Raw genomic sequence first — 14626 nt, forward strand, 5'->3', positions numbered from 1 at the left:
GCCGTCCATGAATTAACGCACACAAAAAACTAAAGAGGAGTCAAGAAACACATACTTTTCCCGGGTGAATGGTTCTCACTAGTACCTACATAATTGCTTTGAAGTTGACTTTCTTATATAATAGAGACAAAAGCGGTCCCTAGAGCTAACGTAACTATAGTGTCGTGTTCTGTACCAACGCATAGCTTGGCTTTTACTTTTGTCTTGCTAAGCTTATCTACTTACTTTTCTTAAATGTATAATCATTTGCACTTTTAATACGAAACGAAATAACCAAAGCAAATCATTTCTTAAATATACAACATTTGTTAATTAACTCGAGAGGAGACAAGAACCCAAAAGCATCTTGTATCTTTACACAAGAACATCAATATAATGTTGTGATATATATAGGTCATCCAAGCATCTTGCTTATGCCGATAGTGCAAAACTGTGTCTGTAATAACCGAGCAACAGCTTTAACTAAGAGCACACAAACATGATTCATGTAGCACATAAATAACATATTGTCAGTTAGCGGAGACAAGACATTCAAACAAATCTTGTATGTTTACCCCCCAAAAAATAGTAATTTAATCTTAAAAAATTATATCGTCTCAACACACAAGAACATCAATATATGTGGTACAGCTGAAATGTCGTGATATATAGGTCATCCCCTGATCCCCTAAGCATATAGATAAACTGTGTATTGTTTATATAACAAACAAAAGAACTATAAATAGTTTATGATTTGGACATAAAATATATTAGTTTACGGGAATTACGTAATATGTCACATAAGCCGTAATTGACCACATAACTAATTTCGTGACACTAGTCTCTCTATATATAAGTTTCTCAATCTTTACTCCATATACCCTCTCTCTATATACTTCTTTCCTCATCAACAAAACTCTCTCGTGAGGACCCAATGGATACACATTCATTCATCACCTCCGCGTTCCGATGGCCGTCAAGTCGCCGGAAGGTCTATCTTCGTCGGCGTAAGCCGCAAGTTGTACGTCTTGGCGGAAGAAACAGTGGGCCACGTGGGAGATTCTCGCTCAAGAGGGTGGTGAGAAGGATGAAGTTCAAGTGGCTGAGACTGTACTATGTCAAGCTCGTGAAGATGATCAAAGGGTATTATCGTAACGTGGCGCAGGAGTTTGCTGACGCCGGAGCTGCAACTATCCAGCAGCGGATGACGGTGGAAACGGCTGCTTTTGCCGCTCCGGGCTTGGGGCTATCTTTCTGTCCCGTGTCTGGTCAACGTTTTTTTCTTGTTTAGCTAAAATTTTCAAGTTAATTTTTAATAGTTTCAAAGTAATTAATTACCTTTGTACTATTTTTCAGAATTTCCTATTATACTACTTTGAATTTCTTATGAAAAGTAGGTGTAGTAAAATAAATTTATATTTAACAGTTCTGTCACAAAAGAAAAGAAAATTAAAAACACGTGGAATAATTGAATCAGGGGAAGAGACTTGGGATGTAAGAGTAACCAATTGATAAACAAATAAGTCTTTGCTGATATACAATTTGGATTTGAGGCATTGACTTAGAGGATATGTCGGTTCTTGTGGTGCAAATGTTTTTGAGCTTTGAAAACAATGAGGCCTTCAGGGCCAACTAACCTAACACAAAGAGTTCTACACAGATTAGAATAGACAACAGTTAAAAGTCATGGAAGACGTGGTCCTCGTAGCCGATGTGGAACTTCTGCTGGCCACAACCACTCTCGCAACTAAGGTACCTTGTTTTCTCTCTATCTTTTTCAGTGTATGTTCTTAATTTAGCTTTGGCTTAACATTTGTAACCTTTTGTTCTTTAAAATACAACGCATCAGATTTAGTAAAAAAAAATCAAGAAAAAAAGCTATAAGAAAGTTTTTTAATGAATTAATTATTTTTATTTTAAGTGTGAAAATAGTATGCACCAATTGAAATATATTTATCAGGAACTAACTGAAATCTCACTTCAAGTAACAGTTCCAAAAAAAAAAACTCATTTCAAGTACCTATGAGGAGATATCCAATTTTGCAGTCATTTTCACTTTCACTGGAGTCCGACTCCGTTGAATCCTATATTTCATGTTGTAAAGTTAGCTATGGTTTCTGACACCTGTTGATGATTTGTTGGGCTATAGGAACTGTTTTTACCTTTAAATTTGATTTAGAATTTTTAAAAGTACCAATCATGTTCTAAACTATTGAAATTTTTTTGTCGTACCACTAAATTTTAAAACTACAATACATACAGTTAAGTTAAAAAAAAAACTACTGTCTAAATTTTATGTAAAATTTTATGCAGTTAAGTCCAACCAATTGTCATTTTTGTCGACCATCCAACTGATGAAAAAAAATCAACCACATATCTTCTTCTTCTTTTTTAACACCTACTGCATGTGAAATACACAACACATAATGAATATCTATTTCTTTATTTAGCATGAAAATTCTGTAACGAACGTAAATAATTCTTCCAAAACAGAGATTCGAACTCTGATAGTTATTACGGCTTTGTTAAACGTTCTAAAACCTAATGTGTTTGAAAATAACAAATCAGTGTCTGTTCTAAAACTGAATATCTGTATATTTGACAAAGGCTTTTGGGTTTAAAAATGTAAAGAAGAGAAAAATCATTGGGTTTATAAACCCAAAATGTTTCTTTTAGTCCAAAACATTAAAGTCGACCCAAAGCGGGTTGTCTTTTCTCTATTAAGACAAAAGAGAAAACCGGAATGATATACATGTGAAGAGAGTAAACGGCAGCGCAAACAATTCCACATGGACAAGTCATGGCTGAGACAGAACCCTAATACGCAAATCATATTCCATCATTTGTGACCACCTTCTCTTAGTTATGTCTTTACATTGATCCTAAACCGAAACTAACCGATTTGATTCCACATAATATATTGAACCCTGCGTATAAAACCAAACATTTTTCTAACTAATTCAAATTGAAAATGTGATTTTTCTTCTGCCTGTCTGGTCTGACTTCAGCAACAATTGTCAGATGGGGAAGCTAATGAGTTCTCTCTGATTGTTAATTACTCAAAGTATATAAATAATGATTAATTTGTTGTACATATTGCATAACACTGGTTCTGTACAGATAGATAATTATTATATTACATAATTCACAAAAGTTTAAACCAAAGTATCAACAATCCAACCACACACCATAAACAATCCCATAAAAGAAAAGAACATAACAAACAAACTGGTTGAAAGATTTTCAACTTTTTTTTTTTTGCAATAGAGATTAAAGAAAGCAGAATTAAAAAGACAGAACACACTTTTTATGGATCAGTAATAGCCAAGGATGACTTCCCGTCATGGTCTCTCATCAACCACTATTCTCACATGAGAACTGAGACATGGTGGTTTGATGGATAACCTGAGAATCTGAGTTGTGGGTCTTGTTGGAACATGTCCATGTTGTTCCCAGTTAACTCCGGGCCACTAGACCCGACCGCAACGCCCAAAATCTCCCTCTGTCTGAACTTGACCGATGTGGCCAAGAATGGAGGAGATTTTGATTCTTGAAGCTTCTTTGTGTTGAGGAAACGTCCACCAGAGCCTCTAGCTCTCTTTAACGCATGAAGGTGGCGAGACTCGTGAAGGTATGGCTGCATATTATATAGTTTCATAGACTAAGTTACTCTCTTTAGACATAACTCATAAGCCTCTAAAACTTGTATTTAGTTATAGAGTTAGTAACCATACTTTACGGGCTTTGATGAGCTTGTTCTGAGCTTCAAGCTTTGCACGGTGCTGCCTGCGACGGAGAATGGCTTGGTATTGTTTGGCATTGACGAAGATTGGTTCGTTCTCTGGAATGTTGTGAGGCAGAAGGATTCGAGAAGGTATCATCAACCCTCCAATTTGTGGATGCTGCTGCACCTTCATAAACAAAAATACTTTTGATCATAAATATATATATTTTTTAATTGAATCATAAATCAATTTAAGCGAAGGCTTCACCGTGATAAGATGCAACAAACATTACCATGTGTTGTGATGCATATGGAAAAGACATGAAACAATTGCCATGTAGAGGCCAAGAAGCCTAAGAGTATAGAGATTAGACGTCATTAGTTTTGTATTTACAACATTTATAATAAGGTCAAATATTATATTTATTTATATAAGGTCAAAGATGATTGATAGATTAACCTCAATAGTAGGAGGAGGAGCTGAGTTTTGAGAGACCTTCGACAAGATTGATTTTGGATGACTTCCACTAGGACTCACTGCGATTTCTTTGTGACCTGCATCAAAACCAAGAACACATAGATCAGCTACAACACATTGCAAATGCATGTGAGCTCTTTATGTGTGCAAGTTGAACCTGAGAGATGGGTAACAAAGTTGTGGCCATAACGATTATTACTATTATGTCCCCCCAAACTTGCAACGTCACCAGATGATTCTCCTCCTCCAGTGGATAGTGTAGAGGAAGAATCATCATGACCCTGCAATTGAAAACCAGTTTGTTTCATCCCTGGGAAATGGGCAGACATCATCTCCATAGTCAAGCTTAACGTGTTGTTGTTGTTGTTGTTGTCGGTCATGGCTGATGATGATGATCCTTGGACGTTTGAGTTAGATAACACAGAGTTTCCCCAAGAAGTTGTAGGACTAGACAATGAATCTTTGCTATGAAACTCTTGCATTATCTAAAACGTTACTTCAGTAAGCTAATCACCAGACAATAGTATATCCATGAAAAGAGACAATATAACCCAGTCAAGTATAAACAACTAGTCATAAATCAATTGCAAGCGAATCTAAAACAACAGTTCTTGATTCAAACAAAGAACAACAGATCTAAGAAAAATAAAGAAAAAAAAAATCAGATCCGATTATGAAATTAAGTAGGAAGCAAAGATTCTGAATTTGATAACCGACGGACTAACAAATCAGATCAAATCATTGAAACGTTCACAAAAAGCACGAACATGCAATACCAGTAACTAGGGAAATCAATCACATAGTAGATTCCTAGAACTGTATATCAAAAATCACTCGAACTTTAATGATCCAGTTCAAAAGAACAAAAACGAGAACAAGAAAAAAAAACAGAACATATCCGAAAAAAGAGACAAAACAAAGCGTTTATTTACCTACCAATCACCCAAAAAATGGGTTTGTTTCCTCTCAAAGCAGAGTACAAATAATCAAAACTATAAATCATGTGAGGTTGGGATGATGCATGTCTCCTTCCTCAAAACATGGTCTCTTTCTTTCTTTTGAATTCTTTCACTTTCTCTGAATATTGAGTGCTATTGGCTAAAGAGGAAAGCTTTACCTCACTTTTATTTCTCTTCTGCAATACCAACTTTCCACCACTTATTCACTGTGAACACCACCTTTTAGCTGACACTAGTTACATTAATATTAACATTATTCGTTTTACATTATTTATCATTCTCATCTTCCTTTTGTTTTATTCCTCACGAAATAAAATCCATTTAGCAAATTTATAGTGAACTCTTAGTAAATAAATCTTTTTCTAGGAAATAATAGTTACTTTTTTAGGAAATAATAGTATTAGAAAAAGTCTTTTGAAGTACAAATACTCGAAAGAAAAATATTAATCAGATGTCTAAAGTTGGGTTCTAATGTGGTAAATTGGTAATGTAGTGAGAAGGAAGGAAGGAAGAATAAAAAAGTTGTCTGAAAATATATTTTATTCACAGCCGCCATATTACTGTTCTAAAATCCACGCGCTTCTCGATCTCGCGTGATAGGCACGTCTGGTGTTTTGGAGATGAAACACGTCACAAGCAACATAGACACTTCCCTTCCTTTTTGTTTGTCGTTTATAGTCTCCTAGTTTTTGTCGGAGTTTTGGGTCCCTTTTCTATATGATCTTTTAACATAATACCTAAATAAAAAATAATTAAGAATCAATAATTAAATAACGACTATTTGAGAATAGATTTAAAACCAATTGTCCAATCCCAATTTACCATACCGACCATGCCGAAGAACAGTAGATTTAAAACAAAAATCAAATGTCTTGGTGGAAGTTGCCAACATCATTTTTATTTTATTTTATGGGTACTTAATAATTTACTTCGCGTGAAAAGAAATCGGAATTAAGTCAAGCAAGGAGAAGAATCCATTTTCTTCCCATTTATTATAGAATATACTTGTAGGTTAATTCTAGATGAAGATTGGTGAGCAATCATAATTTATAAACTCAGAGTGACTGTTAGAATCTCCACTTGACAAGGGAAAATGGAATTTAGAAAAAAGGCAAACTAGTTTTCGGATGTTGAGTGAGAATCATCAAAAGAAAAAAGAAAAACACAAATGGCTCAATACAGCTACAAGAAATTATACGTGCATCAGCAAAATTAGGTATGATTCTTTTCTTCTTTGTCGAATCTTAAACATTTTGCTGCCCACCAAATAGTCTCAACGACAAACCCACAACTCCATATTCGTTATTATGATCTTGCCCTCTAAAGACCAGCTATGGATAGCAAAACATTTAACGTCTTACTAAATGATACATGCCCATTGCCCAACACGAATCAACTAACGAATATTTTTGCGATTGAAACAATACAACGAATATATATTTGCGTGCTTTGAAATTTGTCTTTTCCTCTTAAACCAATCACAAGTTTTTAGATTTTAGAACTAAAGTTCACCTATAAATTGAAAAAGCAACAAGCGTATCAAAACAAAAGCACACAAACACAAACAAAAATGCGAACGAATCAGTGACGACACATGAGAAAGACCTAAACTCTAAAATATGTATATCTTCAGAATACAAATATATTACAAATAGATAGTTTTTTGCTTCTTTTTTTGGTTTTTCTTAAATGAGATAAAAATCCGACCGGTAATCTTAAAAAACGGAGAAAATAGTTCCAGTAACTGGCTAAGGAAGAGAGAGAAAACAAAAAGGAGAGAACGTAAACCAAAACAGAGGGTTGGTTCGTTCACATCCTTCCCAACAGAAAGACAACATCACCACCATCGGGTTATCACTCTCGTCCTTGATTATATGGATTGTCCTGTTAAAACACATGGAGAGCGAGAGAATCTCAGCATCCAAAAGCTTAACACTTTGTGAACATAAATACAGAAAAAAAAAAGAAGAGGGAATATAAAACTAACCGGCTGGTACGGAGGAGGCGGCATGTAAACCATTTGCGGCCTAGGCTGACGACCCATCATCATTTGCTGCTGCTGCTGCGGAAACTAAAACATCACAACAATTCCATAACCATTACACTTTTTTTTTTTCTTTCGATGATCTCTTGTGAATACTGACGGTTATAATAAGGTAGTGTTTTGTGTTGTTAGTGTCAATTCATACCTGGGGTTGTGCATTTGGAGGATAAAAGGCTTGAGGATGCTGGTGGCCAGGATAATATATCATCTGCTGCTGTCCTGGATATTGCGGCTGAATCTGCAAAGTATTACATGGCAAGTTTTAGAGGACTTTCGCTTCGTGTTTGAATATGAATTTAGGTTGTATACAGCAACACCATGAACTTACTCCGTAACCAAGAGGCATTCCAGGCATCTGCTGAACAGGTGCAGGTGCAGCAGGGTAGTAGAATGATGCATCTGCCATTGGAGACTGAGGTCGCGCAGCAGCTGTTGGTTTGAAACTCTTTGCGTTTGGATTCAGTTTGAATTCCTGATCACACCCAACGACTCTTGATTAGTTAAAAAAATATAACAATTAAATCAAGTTTGGACAAATCATATAAAAATAACCTTTGCATTCGGGTTAAGCGTTGACTTTTCTGATGATGATAAAGAACCAATTGACGAGCTTGGTGAAAGTCCAGGACGACTTGATGTTGAAGGACCTGGGCGGCTCTCTGAACTTCTTCTTGAAGCCGACTGCCCAGTAAAGCTTTCAGATTTTGGTTTACCAGACACTTCACTGACTTGCCTTTCTTTCTCAGCAACAGTCTTCCACGCCGAGGTCCCACCACCACCAAGTTTTGCACCTTCTTTGCTATCTATATTCCAAAACACACAATATTTTCTTACCACTCACGCCTACGACTTGGTTCCTCATTAGATAGAGGTTCAATAACAGGTCACCACTGCTCATGTACAAAGGCAACTTTTTCTAGATTCTATTTGGCGACTTTAAAAGAGTCCACCATCAGTGGGACATTATTGAGATAAGCGTGAATATAAATATTAGTGTCAGGCCGAGTGAAAAACGTGAGCCATGCTTGTAAAAATGGAAAGGTATTTCTACGTGTAGAACAGGAAAACAAGTTCAGACTCTGTGGGCATGAATTGTTCAAACTAATAAACAAATATAGAAAAGAGAGCAAGAAAGAAACAGAGTATACCTCCATGACCAGAAACTGATTCCTCAGCTGACTGTGTTAACAGAAAAGGAAGCCAAAGAACCAATGTTATAAAATAATAGAACAGGAATTTCGTTGCCAAACGCAATCATTGATTAAACACGCATAATCAACAAGGAGGTGAATTTACTCTGTTACTGTGGGAAAACTCTGGATTGTTCTTGTTTCTTCGCTCACCCATCTGGCTCTCACTGTTTTCAAGAGAAACTAATGTGAGGGAAGTTTTTTAGATGATTTAATAGCCCACAAGGTGATGGCAAAAAAGTGACCTGATACTGCTGCCTGGGGCAGTAAAATCTTTCGATCGCTGTTCAGAGGGAAGGTGCTGAGCGTGATCATCAGATATCGAGCACATTTGATCTACATTTGTATTATTCCGAGAAGGCTGACTGGCATCCTGAATGAAAATGAATGTCAATATCAACAATTGTTCTGCTAGAAACTATTACCAAAAAAAAAAAGAACTCAACCGTACCCGTAATTCTCCATATCCCTTGCCACTAGAAGAAACTGGCTTCTGGACAGTAGAAGTAGATGACCCACCAAAAGTTTCATCGTTGCAAGTGTCCAGCAATTCGTCGTTCTCCTCATCAAACCCACTATCATCAAATGCATCAGCTGGAAGGACAGCTGAGTATTTAGATTCCTCGTCAATATCAAATTTCTCATTAAGCTGAAAGCCTCTTTCCTGCAGGCATGAACAATTAGAAATCTGCATTTATATAATAACAACAAAGAAACGTAGGGATCAGGCTGTGCAAATACAACCGCCAAAAATTACCTCTGCTACATGAAGATCTCGGGTATTTTCACCCTCAATCTCTCTCGCGATTCTCTGGGCTCTCTCTTCCATCTCTCTAGTCCGAATACCTCTGTCAAGCTTTGTGGTATAGATTTCCTCGTCGAAAGTGCTCTTGACACCAAACAGTGACTCATTCACCTTAAACTGATCCCATCCCCTACCCCTACAAACAGAAACGTATCAGCTGGGCATACTACCTGTAAATAGTCATGCTATGAGAGATATGGAAACAATAGTCTTCCTAAACTTATGGACATTCACCAAGGCTCTTCCCCACAATATGCTAATATGCTTTCAATAAAAAGAATCTAGCTCAACAGAGAGATAGAAAGATCATAGCCTTCCAAAGGAATATCATAACAAGTACAAAGTGCAATCACAAAAAATAATCTATTCATTCCCACTATTCTCTCGCATACATCGTTAAGCTAAGAAATAATGGTCTAAGGATCTAGTTAACAAATCTACATATCAAGCATCCAATAACTAATTGCAAGAAATTCAAATATGTGTAGATACATACCTTTTCCAAGGGTCATCAAACACATTATCCAGACCCTGAGGAACATCACCATCAGGTATCCAGGGTTTTAGCTCTCTTCCCTGGTCAGTATGAAACGACTTTGATATAGAAGAGTCTGTCAACAGCTCCCCCGACTTCTCACTCTGAACGGCATTCGACATGCCGTCACTGGATATGGAGAGATCCTAACACAAACATCAATGATATATAAAGAATTAAAACGTCAAATCTCAACGTAATGTCCCTGCCATAGTGCCATGTAACGCATTGGCATAAACTTAAAACAGAAAAAAAAAAAGTTCGCATGTAACTAATAAAAGCAAGCACACCTTAGCTATAACTTGCACAAGTTCATCAGCAGGAATAATGAATGTCTTGGAAGGTGGCTTTCTGACAAACTCGGAACGGGCTTTATGCCCTCGTAAACCACCTTCTTTAATCAAGGATGCCATCTTTAGAATGATTCCTGGTAGTTCAAAAAAAAAAAATCATAAAACAGCAAGAAAAAGGTAATGTACTTCTATGCTTCACATTCACACATATCTAAGGTAAATTAAGATTCAAAGCCTCACCAAAATCCTTCTCCACGTCAGCAGCATGAAATATACCACTATAAACCGATCCGTTTTTCAGATGCACTTCCACTAGATGCCCAATCTTACACGTTGTGAGGTACACTAAACCATCGCGTGAATCCCCCTTCAAACTTCCAGCTTCACCATTGGATGCTGAATATATATAAATTAACAAGCATAAGAATTCAGAACATGACGTTGCAGATATATCACAGAGTATCAAACAGCATACCTGCATTTGCGGGATGTGACTTTATAGACTTGGCCTTATTCAGAACTCCCTCTCTTTCCCCTCCTCTTATGTAGGGAGATCCATTTGTTGAAGCCTTAGACGGAAGACCAGGTTGCATATTCATTCCAGCCTCAAAACTGTTCAAACTAACAAAGCAAGGGAGTTAAAGAAAAAGCAAATAGATCTAAAAGCATGTGAACAAACAACAAACAAGGCGTATAATCTTAACTCTTAAGTAACAAAAACGTAATTACAATCAGAGAATAACAAATCAAATCAATAGCAAGATGCTTAGACGCAAAGGCATTGATACAAACATCAGCAATCAATCAAAGGGATCTCAAACGTAATCGAGCTTGAACTACGTATTCCAGTGAATCAAAACCCTAAATCGACCATCTGAATCACCACATCTACCCCGATAACGCGGAGGAACGATGGATCACGGAGAATGGAATACAAATCCGGAGCTAAAAGACTCATTCACTACCTCAAAAAATCGATCCCGATCCGAAAACCAACTCGCCGTCACACCTACAAAACGAAATGCTCCGGAGAAGGGACGAGCTCGATCGATTGGTTCAACCGGAGCGAGTTAGGGTTCCGTACGGAGCTGAGATTCGCGCGGAGAGAGTGGCGGTGGACGATTCGGAGACAATGATCGGAGCTGATTGCGAGAAGCGAAATGATGAAAAGAGCGAAGAGCCGCACGGCACAGATCGATGTATGGGGGAATGAATCAGCTACGGGGAAGTGCATGGTAAACTAACATGGTCTCTCTTCTTCATCTGGCGGTTTAGATTTGAGCGGGCTATTAACTATATTTGGGCCCAGAAAATAATGGGCTCATCGTCGGTTATTAACTGAATTTGGACCCAACTTTGTAGTTGTTCATTTACCTTAGCCATTAAGAACGTCTGATGTATCATTGATGCAATGCTTTTTAGTGAAAACAAAAGGTTTGTTGTACAGCTTTTAACACACGTATAAAGAAGTCGATCCTTCGATTATAATTTACCTTTTGTGAAAGAAATTAGCAAAGAGTAAAGAGATTTATCAAAGCGTTTAGCATACTTTGGAATGAACTTTGTCAAGCGAATGGTTCGCTTGACAATGGGATTAATATGTGTTTATATTTATTGAAAACGAAGTACTTAAGCATTGAAGGAGACAGAAAGGTGGGGGGAGAGGGGGCAAAAAGTATTGATAGGCTTAGTTGGAAAACGACTCCATAAAGTTCAAAATCATTAGTTAATTTATTATTGTAAGAAGCTTGAATCTATAAGATTACATGCTTCGTTACATGTCTCATCATGACTTGCTTTAAGATTAATCTCACTTTACGCCTTTTGCAAGATCGAAGGTGGAGTATAGTACTTGTCGCCATAAAGCTAGGACTAAAATACTAATGAGTAATGACAATAGCTGAAAAAATTAAGCAAGCAAAGATCATCTTGAACGTAGATAACCCAACATGTATATTACTTGACCATTCAAAAGGAAGATACTCGGGAAGGTTTTGAGTTGAGTTCTAACACCGACGACATGAATAAAATGTTTTTTAAAAGAAACATGAATAAAATGTTATGTATTTTATGTTAAATGGCTAGGAAAAAACTTATGTGGGGGACTGGGGGAGGGTGGCGCATAAAAAGTATTTAAGAAAAATAATAAATATGAAACTGCAACAAAAAAAACAAATTGTATTGAAATTATAATTTAGACATGCAACGTTTAGTTTTGACTTTTGAATACTAGTAATTGACACTTAACTACCAAAAATAAATTATTCAGATACATAACGTGGGAGAGAACAGAATTTGGTCCCAAAAACAGAGATCATTGTGACTTTGTGAGGTGTTTTACTTATAACAGATAGGTCATACCTTGTTCTAAAAATCGACCCCCTAGCCGTTTGAGCTTTACACGTCATTCTTCCGCTCCGATTTATGCCAAATTGGTTAAAAAATCGGATATCCGATTTTTTCCGCCTAGACCGTCTAAATGACCGCCTAGCCGCCTAGGCGACCGCCTAATCTATTTTTTAATTATTTTTTATTTTTATTTTATTTTTAATAATATTTTTATTAATTATTTGATCTAAAATTTTATAAATATCATTTATATTCATAATTTTGATGAAAATTACACTATATTAAGTTTATATATTCTATTTGTGTTTTATACAGTCTTAAACATGAAAATGTATTAATGTTATACATAATTGAAGATTAACATATTTTTTTAACACAGTAAACAATCTAAAAATTTTATCCCGAATAATTTTCGATTAATTCTCGATTTTTTTTAGCCGCTAGGTCCAATCTGACCGTCCGATTAGCGCTTAGCGCATTCTCAAACAGGGGGTCATATTAATACGGGAGCTAATATAGGTGTAGCTATAAAAGAACAAAGATACAGTGGAAAACATTGAAAAGGAAAGACAAAGCAACAAAAATACAAAATATAAAACAGAGAAAACAGTGATATTTCACGTGGCAATGGTAAAAAAATTAATAATATTTTCAATATCCGATCTGATCATTCATTGCTGTATTTTCTTGTCAAATCGAATAAGTTTTGTTTTCGTAAAAAAAAAAGAGAGAAAGGGATAAAATGGTGTGAAGGTAACAAATTCAACAGTGTAGTTAATTCACCCCCGTTGCTCCACGTCGCTCCTGTGATGGAGATGAGAGTCTGACAGATATACATAGACACACATACTCGTTCATATTTTTTTTGGGTTTTGCATACTATTTGAATCTGTAAGAGGTTATGTTTCCCTTGAATGATTACGTATATTGATCATCACATATATAGTACAAGTAGTTGAGATATTCTAGGAATCATCTCAGAATATACAAGGAATAATATCTATGCTATACAAATGATAGTTATCCTCTAATACCCTCCCGCAGTTGCAGCGTGGGCTCTGTCACACCAAGACTGGACCGAAAGCTACAGAAGAGTGATGACGGCAAGCCCTTTGTGAAGATGTCCGCATACTGCAGGCTGGAAGGAATGTGATGGACACGAACCTGTCCCATGAGCACTTTTTCTCGTACGAAGTGGATGTCTATCTCGATATGTTTTGTTCGTTGATGTTGAACCGGATTACTGGAGAGATAGACAGCACTGACGTTATCACAGTAGACCACTGTTGCTTGTTGTAGGGGTCTTCCCATCTCGAGTAGGAGATTGCGTAGCCAACACGATTCAGCCACAACATTCGCAACACCTTTGTATTCGGCTTCGGCGCTGGAGCGAGATACCGTGGGCTGTCGTTTTGCCGACCAAGAGATGAGGTTGTCGCCCAGGTAAAGACAGAAGCCTGACGTTGACCTACGTGTGGAAGGGCACCCCGCCCAATCAGCGTCTGTGTACGCCGTGAGCTTCATGCTCTGTTTCTTGAGCAGCTGCAGGCCCATTTGTTTCGTGCCTTGCAAGTAACGGATTACACGTCTCAATGCAACCAGATGGGGCTCACGAGGATCGTGCATAAACAGGCATAGTTGCTGGACCGCGTACGTGATATCAGGTCTTGTGAAAGTCAGGTACTGTAACGCCCCTGCCAAGCTTCGATATTCCGTTGCATTTGTGACCGGTTTGCCATCATCGTCTGCGAGTTTAGATTTGAGATCCACTGGTGTCGTGCACGGTTTACATTCAGCCATTCCGGCGCGTTTGATGATGTCATGTGCGTATTGAGATTGGTTCAAGAAGATGCCTTTGTCGTTGAACCTTACGGAGACGCCAAGAAACGAGTTGATGCGGCCTAAGTCTGTCATGGGGAACTCAGACTTAAGGATTTGAATGATCGTGTCGCGAAGAGTGGTGGTGGATGCAGTCACGATAATGTCATCGACGTAGAGGATAAGATAGGCCATGAGGCCATTCTTCTTGTAAATAAATAAGCTTGTATCAGATTTGCATTGTATGAACCCATTTGCTGTAATGAAGTTAACAAATCTTGCATTCCAGGCCCTCGGCGCTTGTTTTAATCCGTAGATAGAGCGATTCAACTTGCAAACATGATTTGGTTTTGAAGAATCAACGAAGCCGGGAGGTTGAAACATGTACACGTCCTCGTCTAATGTTCCATGTAGAAATGCGTTTTGTACGTCTAGCTGATTCACCTGCCAAT

General features: G+C 37.3%; 3 protein-coding genes across 11 annotated transcripts; 1 reads left to right on the forward strand and 2 right to left on the reverse strand.

Moving 5' to 3' along the window:
- Positions 1-850: 850 nt before the first annotated feature.
- On the forward strand, positions 851-1404 carry LOC106375105. Its single transcript, XM_013815002.3, has one exon. It carries the CDS (start codon positions 914-916, stop codon positions 1268-1270), a length of 357 nt encoding a protein of 118 aa, XP_013670456.2. The 5' UTR covers positions 851-913; the 3' UTR covers positions 1271-1404.
- Positions 1405-3094: 1690 nt separating this feature from the next.
- Positions 3095-5358, reverse strand: LOC125575593 (nuclear transcription factor Y subunit A-6). Of its 7 annotated transcripts, none has more exons than XM_048739580.1 (6): positions 5114-5358; positions 4339-4666; positions 4164-4258; positions 3997-4056; positions 3714-3890; positions 3095-3616 (listed from the first exon to the last, which is right to left on the reverse strand). In XM_048739580.1, exons 2-6 carry the CDS (start codon positions 4661-4663, stop codon positions 3347-3349), a joined length of 927 nt encoding a protein of 308 aa, XP_048595537.1. In that variant the 5' UTR covers positions 4664-4666; positions 5114-5358; the 3' UTR covers positions 3095-3346. The 7 variants fall into 7 exon arrangements, with proteins under 7 accessions (XP_048595537.1, XP_048595551.1, XP_048595542.1 ...); XM_048739594.1 differs by having other exon boundaries at positions 3714-3884; positions 5118-5342; XM_048739585.1 differs by having other exon boundaries at positions 5118-5341.
- A 1384-nt stretch (positions 5359-6742) lies between these two features.
- On the reverse strand, positions 6743-11256 carry LOC106348628 (polyadenylate-binding protein-interacting protein 4). 3 transcript variants are annotated; one of them, XM_022688300.2, is made up of 16 exons: positions 10973-11222; positions 10657-10666; positions 10483-10619; positions 10248-10403; positions 10005-10141; positions 9676-9860; positions 9132-9315; positions 8826-9038; positions 8620-8747; positions 8481-8541; positions 8333-8363; positions 7737-7987; positions 7513-7656; positions 7330-7422; positions 7128-7211; positions 6743-7024 (listed from the first exon to the last, which is right to left on the reverse strand). In XM_022688300.2, the coding sequence occupies exons 3-16, from the start codon at positions 10604-10606 to the stop codon at positions 6995-6997; spliced, it is 1821 nt and encodes a 606-aa protein (XP_022544021.2). In that variant the 5' UTR covers positions 10607-10619; positions 10657-10666; positions 10973-11222; the 3' UTR covers positions 6743-6994. The 3 variants fall into 3 exon arrangements, with proteins under 3 accessions (XP_022544021.2, XP_013643852.2, XP_013643856.2); XM_013788398.2 differs by lacking the exon at positions 10657-10666 and having other exon boundaries at positions 10483-10628; positions 10973-11256; XM_013788402.3 differs by lacking the exon at positions 10657-10666 and having other exon boundaries at positions 10973-11226.
- Positions 11257-14626: the final 3370 nt, after the last annotated feature.

The sequence above is a fragment of the Brassica napus genome, chromosome A1 (assembly GCF_020379485.1).
Source record: "Brassica napus cultivar Da-Ae chromosome A1, Da-Ae, whole genome shotgun sequence".
Taxonomy (NCBI): domain Eukaryota; kingdom Viridiplantae; phylum Streptophyta; class Magnoliopsida; order Brassicales; family Brassicaceae; genus Brassica; species Brassica napus.

What these genes read in the sequence shown, in the direction of transcription:
- LOC106348628 (XM_013788398.2), bottom strand. Translation starts at nt 10,606, where the DNA reads ATGAATATGCAACCTGGTCTTCCGTCTAAGGCTTCAACAAATGGATCT. An exon ending in AGGGATATGGAGAATTACGG is followed by an intron (nt 8,748 to 8,825) that starts GTACGGTTGAGT and finishes ATTTTCATTCAG; the next exon opens with GATGCCAGTCAGCCTTCTCG. An exon ending in AGTTTTCCCACAGTAACAGA is followed by an intron (nt 8,364 to 8,480) that starts GTAAATTCACCT and finishes CTGTTAACACAG; the next exon opens with TCAGCTGAGGAATCAGTTTC.
- LOC125575593 (XM_048739580.1), bottom strand. Translation starts at nt 4,663, where the DNA reads ATGCAAGAGTTTCATAGCAAAGATTCATTGTCTAGTCCTACAACTTCT. An exon ending in CTCCTCCTCCTACTATTGAG is followed by an intron (nt 4,057 to 4,163) that starts GTTAATCTATCA and finishes CTATACTCTTAG; the next exon opens with GCTTCTTGGCCTCTACATGG. An exon ending in AGCTCATCAAAGCCCGTAAA is followed by an intron (nt 3,617 to 3,713) that starts GTATGGTTACTA and finishes TATAATATGCAG; the next exon opens with CCATACCTTCACGAGTCTCG.
- LOC106375105 (XM_013815002.3), top strand. Translation starts at nt 914, where the DNA reads ATGGATACACATTCATTCATCACCTCCGCGTTCCGATGGCCGTCAAGT.